The sequence below is a fragment of the Rhododendron vialii genome, chromosome 13a (genome assembly GCF_030253575.1).
Source record: "Rhododendron vialii isolate Sample 1 chromosome 13a, ASM3025357v1".
NCBI lineage: Eukaryota > Viridiplantae > Streptophyta > Magnoliopsida > Ericales > Ericaceae > Rhododendron > Rhododendron vialii.
Window position 1 is genome coordinate 16,145,613 of NC_080569.1, and position 10,649 is coordinate 16,156,261.

Below are 10,649 nucleotides of genomic sequence, written 5' to 3' on the forward strand. Positions count from 1 at the left end.
ATTCAAGTACTTTTCACATATTTTGACACTCCTTTTGCATATGTTGCCATATATTTTGGAATCTTAACTACGCCTATGGGGCTAGCTAGTAAAAGAAAAAAAAACTACAAAAAAAAAAAAGGTTTCCCCTCTTGTCTGGGTCCCATACATTTTCTTAAAAAATTAGAAAACATAAAAAATAACTTTACAATAAATTTTTTTAAAAGGATTACAAAATATAAAACATGTTTTTACTGTCTCACATTTAACTGATTTACTTAAATCTTGGTACTAAAAATTTGACCTAAACAATTTTTATAATTCTACTAAAGTAGTGGAGATCTCATAATGTTTTTAGTTTTATGTCACATTTATATCGTTAATTGCGGCAAAGTCACCACTTTAGAGATATAAAATTGATTTTTTTCCAAGACCATTCTTTTTATTCATGTTTTAGTTAAATCGAGTTTATAACAAGAATTAGAAAAAGATTTATAATTACAATGCAAGGGAAAAAAAAATACAAGAGTAGAAATAATTATTACATCAATGTTCAGTATGTATGTGTATTCCCACTGTCGTTTTCATCTACAACTTCATTTCCACTAAAATACAACTATATCATCTAAAACTTATACTACTTTAGCGGAAATAACTTGACTAATAAATACTACAAGAACTAGTACATAACTTTTAGTTTAACGGAAATGCCCCCTTAAATTGTTTTAAACAACGAACATACGTATGGCGCCGGTGGAGCGTACAGTGGACAATGTGAGTATTCCAGTAGTGTTAACTTTTGGAAGAATTTACTTTGATATTGTTAAAAAAGAAAATTAGAGGGTTGGAACCCACCGCCTGTGATGACCATTTCTCTCATAGCATCTCCAATGCACCCTCTATTAATTTCTCCATTTAAGAGGACCATTTTTGGAGGAAATATAATTCCAACTCATCCTCCATTTGAGAGGATCAAGTTTGGTACTCCAAATTTGGAGGATGGAGAAGAAATTGAGGATCTCCTCCATTTTACTATTCACCCTCCCCAAATCTCATTTTTTTCATCAAATTAGTGTTGATACGTTTATTTATTTTATAAAATTGTTATCAATCAAAGATATTTACATTAATATCTTCAAAATAAGACCAATATTGAGTAGGTTTTTCAAAAAATTAGAAAAATGAGAGTTTGAATTTTGGACGGAAAGTGTTAAGATTTGGAGTGAGTTTTTAAAGAAATAGAGGTCGAAGTAGAGAATTGGGTTGTAGCTAGTTAAATTTCTTCCAAAATTACTTTTGTAATAAAATACATTATTTTTGACACTCTCAAATGGAGAAATGAAAGGCAAAAATAAAGTATTGGATTAGAGATGCTATGAGGCCACTTATCATTAGGCCTTGCCCTAAAGTTGGACGTGTGTCGGAAACTGCTTTTATCTGATATATATATATATATATATATATACCAATTCTTTTGCATGGTACTACGATTTTGTTATCTGACATAAGGAGGAGGAGCTCTCTTGATATTGAACTTCTTTGAGAAGATGATGTTATAATTGTTCTCCGATCCAATCAGCCCTCCAAAACTGTTAGCTAGACCATGTTTGATAAGTGAGTTAGGAGTTAGGATAGAATATATTGTTAGTTTTGGTGTTCTTCTAAACTCTTTGTTTGATTGCACAATAGGGGTTGGGATTAGGAATACCATGGTATTACCAATCCTTCCAATTCATGGAATTATCAATACCACCTCCCACTAGGTATTAATAATCCTATCCCAAGCTCTGTGATGCAAAAGACGTCCTTGCCCATGATATTTTCTGCTAATAACAGTAGTACCCTTATTAGTACTTACCCACCTGTACGCCAAAAATCCTAGGTTTTGCTTCTTTTCTTTTCTGCCTTCATATGAGCACCATTCTTGCTTTACATACATGTTAGGGAAAGTTGGGAAGGTGGTGGAAGCTTATGAGTTTGTCAGAAAGTTTAGGCTCACTGCACATGTTCACCGCACGCGTGTGGAGTCACTCTGGATTCCACAAAAATACAAAAAAATACCTATAAATTTTAATTTCTTATGGGGTTTTATAAAAAAATCAACTCCAACGGATATCGTTAAGTATTTTTTCTGAATTCGTAGAGTGAAATTGCTAAATTGCTCAATTTCGTCCCTACGAATCCAAAAAAAATATTTGCCGATATTCATTGGAGCTGATTTTTTATAGAGCTCCATAAAAAATTATTTTAAAATTTGTGGATATTTTTTTGTATTTTTGTAAAACCTAGAGTGAACCCCACACATGTACAATAGACTTAGTGCGGTGACCATAGCACTTACCAACTTCAGAAGTTTAGGATTCATTCTCGTGGCTCGCAGAAATCATTGAGAACTTGAATAATTAAGAAAAATACATATGCAGATACCGAGGGTGAAATACATACACAGAGACTAAGTTACGAGGTGGCATCGGCAAAATACACAAGAATTTGGTTTTTCACCCATGGGTATTACAGAGTATTGAAAAATGCAATTTGTTATACTATCCCTTGATATTCCAATCACATAATTTAATCTTTATACAATCAAACACCCACTTGAAATTACACTTGGGATTATCATTCATATCTCCTTACCGATCTCACCTCCTTACTCGTTCTATCTAATCCAACACATTTATCAAACATGACGTTAGGCTTCTTATAATAGTAATCCCATAAGTAACGAACGGCTAGAACCGTTTGAAAAATCTGCGGACCGCATTTCATAGGGACCGACTGGTTCTAAAATTCCAGGGAAAACTAAAGTTAGTGGGCCTGGCGGCGCTAAGTGCACGACTTGACTCTTCCGTAAGAGGTTTGTACCCTTTACTATAAAGATAAAAGACTTCTCAAAAGAAAATTAGTGCTATTGATACCGATGGATACCATATCGAAAATGGATCGACGGTCACTCCGAGCCAACTCCCGTCACTGAATGACCGAATATACATATATACAAGAAAAAATAGTGTGTTTGGATTGAGCACCTACACACATCGAATGTCATTGATTCTCACGTATGTCCCATCGTTTTTTTTTTTTTATAGAATTTTTAGACTGCTCAGATCGGCCATCCAATCGACAGAGTTGGCCTGGAGCGGCCGTCGGTCTATTTTGGGTATAGTACCCGTCGGTACCAATAGCTTTATTGAAAGAAAATGAATGGATGATCTTGCATACCGTCACGTGGTATTATAACATCTTTATTCATTACACATTTTTTACAACCAAGTATTAAAGGCCACAAAGAATGTGTGATAGATAGAAAATTTATTCTGCGGTCTCGAGACACCATCACGTAGTGCTCTAACACACTTTACTTCCTATAATTTATGTGAGGCAAGGACTAAATGAATGACATCACATGATTTTTTTATTAGAAAAAAATGTTATGATATTACGTGACTGTGTCCTAAGATCATTGAATAATTACGGTGATAATGGATAAGGACGTTGAACTCCACTGGCCGTCCCCAAAACAATTACTACTAGTAAATAAGTACTCATTCTCCGGATGGGACTTTATCTGGGGAATATTCTTCTTTCAGAGGCTTGTACATGTTTTCTTCGTTTTTCCTTTTGAACCTCTTTCAAAACTCGCTGAATTGAATTATTTCAATTTTCAAGTTTAAGAAATTTAAGTTATTTTTCTTGTAACATCAATAATTATTAAACGAATTATTAATATATATTACTATGGCATCACAATTAAATTGCAGTTCAATTCTGATTCCTTCATATTTTTGGCTTTCAAAATATTGGGATGAAGTCCACATACTTTGTGTTGGCCCCACATAAATATGTGGAGCAAAAGTACACGATGTGACGGTGACGGAGTGACATTGAATAATCTGTGGGCATTTTGGGATCAATTTAAATTTGTAAAAAGGGTGTAAACGAAAATATGGGTTTGAAAAGAATAGGAGTAACTCTTTCTTTTAGGCCTTGTTTTGCTAAGGTTTTTATTTTCAAATACTTATTTTACGTTTTATAAGATATGTTATTCTCTCACAATACATTACATTTAATTCAAAAAATAAGTAGGAGTACTTATTTTTATTTTAGTTAATGAAACACACCCTTAATACAAAGGAAAATACTAGTAGGAGAAAAAAAGTGGACGAATATTTAATCAAGGCCATGTTTCCAGTAACAATTTTCGGTAACAACTTATGACATTTTACCAAGTTGTTCACACTAATCAGCAAATTATTGGTTGGTTAATAAAAACAACTTGACATTTGACAATAACTTATTGATTAGTGGAAATAACTTGACATTTTTCAACAATTTTTCACTCACATACCCATCTATAACTTATTGGTTAGTAGAAATAATTTGACATTTTCTAATAACTTATTAGTTAGTGAAAATAATCAATTATTTTTCAACAACAATCTCGTTAACTAAACACCCCTAAGAGCAAGTTTATCAGTCGGTAGCTATACTACCTCGGAACAGTTCACAATTCTATTTTACCTATCAACTTTTTTTTTCACAACTACACCAATACTATTTATTTTACCTAACACCAATTAAAATATATATATTTTCCCCTCCTTTCACCGAAACCCAAATTGCAAATTGGGAGAGAGAGAGAGAGAGAGAGAGAGAGAGAGAAAGGGGAGGAAAAAGAATAGAAAATTGGAAAGTTGATGAACAGTGCCACGGTAAAGGTACCGACGAACTGTTCATGAATGTTTTTTAGCTCCCCTCTTAGAGAATCTGGTGCAGCTCCCTTTTAGACTTTTTCCTAGTCAAAGTAGCTAATTTTGCATTTTGCCTGTGCTGGTGTTGATGCTCTAAGGGTACATTTTCACTTTTCCTAGGAACCTATTTTCACATAACATTTCTGACAACTAAACAGAACCTGAAATAGTTTTCAATTTTCAGTTTTATTAAATAAAGTTTCAAAACACCTTCTCAAAAACTAAGTATTTATTTTACATTTTCAAATTCAAAAATAATACAAATAAAAAATTATTTAATTATTTTTTTGCATCGTATAAAAGATCTCGATAACAAAATTCACATTATATATTTTTAGATTTCAGTAATTCTATTATTTTTGAGCTTAAAATTACATTTTTAAAAAATAATAATTTATTTCACATTATGGAATGGGACAGTGTTTTGAATTTGTGCACCGCTCGGCCCGCTCCCACAACTTCCCCGTCTCTCGCGATACCAACGTGGGTGCCCCATAGAAATCTCCGCTACATACTAAAATCCCTCTCCCTCTCCCTCTTCCTCTCTCACACACATAGAGTTCAAACGTACCCACAAGACCAGGTGGCCTCTGGTTCGATGCCATTTTCCTCCCGCGTACGCGCTCTCTCTCTCTCTCTCTCATCTTTCTCTATCTTACGTTTCGAAATCTTTGTGGGTTGTACTCATCTTTTCTTCCCTTTTGATAAATCAAGTGTTGAAGTCACCTTTGTTTGTTTATATTCAATCCATGAGTTGGGGTTTTCATTGGTTTATTATACGGATCTTGTGATCGTTGACGTATAGACATATGGCAACTTTGCAGACATGTCAAGTTTCGATACTTAATTATGCGCGCCCTTTATTACAACTGGGTATTGACTTTCTCTCTCTCTCTCTCTCTCTCTCTCTCTCGGCTTGTTTTTTGGAGTATATATCTCAGGATTCAAATGCTAATTGTTTCACGTACCAATTTGCAATACTAATCCCCTGAGAATGCTTGTTCGTTATTTTTCTCCTCTTCTTTTCTGGTAAGCCTTTCTCTGTGATTTTACCCAAAACAAACAGAACGGGTTGTTTTCAAAATTATAAATTGTACCTTCTTTTCAAGTTCTTGATTTCTATTTGAATATTTGAATTTCGTGGACAGCTTTTGGTGGGCCTTGTACTAGATCTTGAAATCTTTTTTATTTTTTATTTCTTGGCGCTGTTGATTTTTTTTTTTTTTTTTTTTGGGGGGGGGGGGGGGGGGGGGGGGGGGGGTTTAGCGGGAATTTCCCAATAGATGGTTGAATTGGATTATCTCGTCTTAACGGTGAATTAAAATTACTGGTTATGCTTCAAAGGTTGAGCCTTTTCGAATAAAAATTCACTTACATATAAACTTATGATATGCTTGTATTTTCCTCTTCTTCTTTTTTATGGGTTCTTGAAATTTTAACTTATCAACCCCATCTGATGTATAAACATCTCAGTTTTTTTTTGTTTAATTTTTTTTTTTTTTGATCAGAGTTTTTTGTTTAATTGAGATGCTTCTTTTTGAATCTTGAATTTGAATTGGGTGATGATCACTTCAGTTGGTTGGTCGTTGGGAAAACATTTTTTCCTTGTTTGGCCTTTTTACACCTCTCTTTTCCTTTGTTGTCCTGTTTCAGTTTTTTGTATCAACAATTTTATCTCTTTTCCTTTGCTGTCCTGTTTTTGTTTTTGTTTTTATATCAACAATTTTACCTCTTTTCTTGATACCGGATTATGTTGTGGATTACTCCATCTCGTTGTGTTCATTAACCAGTTGTATGTTGTAATTGTTGAAGCTTATGCTAATTGCTTGTGAGGATTGCGTCATGTACGATCATTGAGTCTAAGGCCTGAAATTTGATCTGCAGTTTATTTAGTTATCGGCACTGAAGACTAAAGGAATTTTCCAAATGCAAAATATTAGCCGGACAAGAAGATCTATGGGGGGTATGGTTTCCATTTAATTATTTTGCTAACTTATATTTCAGTGTTTCTCTATTATGATTACTCCTTATCTTTTCTAGTTTGAAATAATGAAGTTTCAAATCATCAAGTTGGGTTTGAAGCCCTCTCCCCTTCTCTTTCTTTCATATCTTTTCATTTTCGCTTTTGAATTTCGATCATCGCAAATTCTCAGTTTGTAGCTTCAGAGTGAGTGGTGGATTATGTACTTCTGTGTTTTATATATGTTCGTTCTGCTGACACAAAATTATCATAGCGTGTTCATGTAAAGTGCAGAGGTATAAAATTTCAATGATGTTTTTGTCAACAATGGCGTTAGCTTTAGCTAACTATATGCATAATACCTGTAAAATGTAAGTACTTATCATGGGACTGAAGTCTTATTTGACCTTTCAATACATGTAGGTATGGACTACGTGGATCCGAAGAAGAAGAGCAATTTTGTGGGGAAAATTGTTTTGGCTGCAGCCCTTACTGCATTATGTATTCTCATGCTCAAGCAATCCTCAACTTTTGGCAGCCCAAGCCCTGTAATTACTTGAGCCCTTTGATATTGCAAAAATGGTTCATTAATGTAAATAGTTCTACATCACTTTATAGGACCTGATATTCATTATCCAGCGAAAATTTGTAAATAGGGCATACTTTTATAAATAGTGCATGGGTTGGCTCCTTGGATTGCTCTTTCCTTGGTGCAATTCTGTTGACATGTAGTTTCCAGCACCTTATTATGAGAAAGAAAATTAAAGCTAATATGATTGCTTCGGAGTCAGGTATTTCTGGCATGTTATACTGAACTCTTAAATTGTTTGGTCTTTTTTCTCTATATAGTGGCTTGGTTTTCCACATATTCTCCCTTTCTATGCAACGGTGTAGAAAAAAGAGAAGTTTCATTTTGGAAAACAACTGGTTGGTGTTAGAGTGGCTATTGCAAGTTATAACGCTCCAGATTCAGTTTTTTCTTCATGATCCTAGCTCTCAAATGACCTTGATATAGTCCATTGTTATGATTTCTTTTTCTAATTTGTTTCCTCCCCCCAGTTCTCCCAACGTGATACAGGAGTTACTCATGTCTTAGTAACAGGAGGGGCTGGATATATTGGTTCACATGCTGCATTACGTCTTTTAAAGGATTCACACCGTGTAACTATAGTGGTATTTCTCTTTGACAACTTGTTGAGGTATCTTTGGCTTATTGATTTAATTCACCATTGAGTTAGAAGGGGTTCTCTATTACAGGACAACCTCTCTCGGGGAAACATAGGCGCTGTCAGGGTATTAGAAACACTATTTCCTCAACCTGGGAGGCTTCAATTTATTTATGCTGACTTGGGTGATGCTAAAGCTGTATCCTATGCATTTGTTACTCCTATGTCGAATCTCTTTTCCTATTTATTTCTTTGTAGATTGTTGAATATGCAATTATCATCTTGACATTCTTAACTACAAGTTTTAGGTAAATAAAATATTCTCAGAAAATGCATTTGATGCTGTCATTCATTTTGCTGCCGTTGCATATGTTGGAGAAAGCACCCTTGATCCTCTGAAGTAAGCGTCGTATATCTTCATTCAATGATACATATACCTATTGATATATGTATTTATATTTGAATTTTCATTTGTATTTTGCATATATCCATGTTCAGTAAAGAGGCCTTAAACTCGAGTTCCCCTGATAGGCTAAACCAACTTCTTGCTTTTTTTAGCTCCATTGGTTTTTATGTTTGTACACCTGGATTCATCTGAAAGTGTAAGCTAAGTTAGTAGTCATTAATGGGTTTCTAGTTGCGGTAGACTGGGTACAAACCTAACCTTGTCGATGGCTCAAAAGCATTTTAGTTTCATGAAGCTTTTCTCTCTCTGTTCATAAACCATAGACTGGAATGTTTTATCTTCCAGTCACAATTATGTGGTTTAACAGCTAGCAGAAGTACATGTTTGTTGTGCAGCTTGTTTAGATGAAATCATATGGAGCTGGGAAATTGCTATCTTCTAGATCTTATCTTAGCTGATGTTAGTTGCATGATACAGGTATTATCATAACATTACATCAAATACCTTGGTAGTATTGGAGGCAATGGCCGCACACGGGGTACAGACATTGATATATTCTAGTACATGTGCAACTTATGGCGAGCCTGAAAAGATGCCAATTACAGAAGAAACTCCACAGGTGATCTCTTTTTATTTGCTTGTGGAAACGGGAATATGATGCCATAGATTTGGGTTAATGAATTTGGCGAATGCAGTGCAAATAACTCATCATGTGTTGCCTAAATGCAGCTCCCCATTAATCCATACGGAAAAGCCAAGAAGATGTCAGAAGATATTATTCTTGATTTCCATAAGAATTCAGATATGGCTGTCATGATCTTAAGGTACATTGTGTCATACACCACCTTTTTTTTCACATTAAAGTGAATTCTGAAATGGGAAGGATGTGTATTTATAAGGTATCGATACCTTAAAGATTTGCTATTCATCGTGCAACCCCCAAGTGTTTTGTTGCAGTATTAACCATTTTGGATTTGCAAGTACATGTAGTCTGAACGATTCTTGCTATGAAACGAAAGGACTTGGACTCGTTTCTCTTTATGAGTTTGGAAGTGTAATCAGTGAACAAAATTGCTGAAGACTCATTCCCCTTCTATGAATATCTTCAGATACTTCAATGTGATTGGTTCTGATCCAGAGGGCAGATTAGGAGAAGCTCCCAGACCAGAATTGCGTGAACACGGGCGGATTTCAGGTGCCTGTTTCGATGCAGCTCGGGGGATTACTCCTGGGCTTAAGGTATGTAACTAATATGCACGAGTTTTTGGACCAGATTATTTTCTGAAAATAGAACCCATTGTTCAGTATGCAAAGAACTAGCTTTCCTCGGAGGAAATCCCATCCTTTTCATGCATGGACGATAGAGTCTCTTGTGTTTTGTGTTTGCAATAATGTGTGGAATCTCTAAACTCCTTAAATCTGATACTTTTTGGGGGGTTTGCTTTTGCAGGTTCCCGTTTTGTGTTTGCGATAATGTGTGGAATGCTCTAAACTCCTTAAATCTGATACTTTTTGGGGGGTTTGCTTTTGCAGGTTAGGGGAACCGATTACAAAACTGCAGATGGGACTTGCATAAGGGACTACATTGATGTTACTGATCTGGTCGATGCTCATGTGAGAGCGCTTGAGAAGGCAAAGCCTGGGAAAGTTGGAATTTACAACGTTGGAACAGGAAAAGGTAATTTGTCCCGTCTTCACAACGGTGCACTCTGTTTGGTTACAATTTTGGAATTAGTTTAACAAGAAACATGTTTCAAAAACTGTTTTTGGAAACAAAAGTAGAGGTCGTTTAAGTTTTTGCGAAAGTGAGTTTTTGGAAATGAACCTAGCATTTCCAAATTAGTTTAGTTTTTCTATATGAACCATTTCCTCATTTCTCATTCTTGCTTTTGGGTCTCTGTTATCAGGTAGATCTGTCAATGAGTTTGTAGAGGCGTGTAAGAAGGCAACCGGAGTCAACATCAAGGTTGACTTCCTCCCCCGCCGGCCCGGTGACTATGCCGAAGTGTTCAGTGACCCCACAAAGATCAGGGATGAGCTCAACTGGACTGCACGATACACCAATCTGCAAGAGAGTTTGGAGATCGCGTGGCGTTGGCAGAAGTCCCATCGTGATGGATATGGATCCCCTTAATACATTTTGCAGTGGAAACTAACTCAAAATGCAGAAGAGAACGGGTTTAATCCCAAAAGCTCTCTTACTCTGTCAGATTAAGGTTAATGGTTTGGTATAATTATTTTTCGTTTCTATGCGTGGGGTGTTCTAGGAAGCAACCCCTTCGTTACATGTAATTTTTCACAGTTCAAAGATCGATAAACAATAATACAAATGGTGAGGTATAGCTTTTTTACAGTTAAAAAAAAAGGTATAGCTTTTTTACTCTCTC

The 10,649-nt window shown here is 35.3% G+C and overlaps 1 protein-coding gene across 4 annotated transcripts; it reads left to right on the forward strand.

Moving 5' to 3' along the window:
• Window positions 1-5,171: 5,171 nt before the first annotated feature.
• LOC131313005 (UDP-arabinose 4-epimerase 1-like) lies at window positions 5,172-10,649 on the forward strand. 4 transcript variants are annotated; one of them, XM_058341047.1, is made up of 12 exons: window positions 5,216-5,346; window positions 5,555-5,603; window positions 6,615-6,693; window positions 7,114-7,238; window positions 7,750-7,863; window positions 7,948-8,055; window positions 8,165-8,256; window positions 8,740-8,881; window positions 8,992-9,086; window positions 9,372-9,501; window positions 9,796-9,940; window positions 10,170-10,649. In XM_058341047.1, exons 3-12 carry the CDS (start codon window positions 6,657-6,659, stop codon window positions 10,394-10,396), a joined length of 1,215 nt encoding a protein of 404 aa, XP_058197030.1. In that variant the 5' UTR covers window positions 5,216-5,346; window positions 5,555-5,603; window positions 6,615-6,656; the 3' UTR covers window positions 10,397-10,649. The 4 variants fall into 4 exon arrangements, with proteins under 4 accessions (XP_058197032.1, XP_058197030.1, XP_058197031.1 ...); XM_058341049.1 differs by lacking the exon at window positions 5,555-5,603 and having other exon boundaries at window positions 5,172-5,346; window positions 10,170-10,642; XM_058341048.1 differs by having other exon boundaries at window positions 5,305-5,603; window positions 10,170-10,642.

Excerpts from the sequence above, each read along its gene's own strand:
- LOC131313005 (XM_058341049.1), top strand. The coding sequence starts at position 6,657 with ATGCAAAATATTAGCCGGACAAGAAGATCTATGGGGG. Across the intron at positions 8,257-8,739 it reads AGCACCCTTGATCCTCTGAA|GTATTATCATAACATTACAT; the intron begins GTAAGCGTCGTA and ends TGCATGATACAG. Across the intron at positions 9,087-9,371 it reads ATGGCTGTCATGATCTTAAG|ATACTTCAATGTGATTGGTT; the intron begins GTACATTGTGTC and ends GAATATCTTCAG.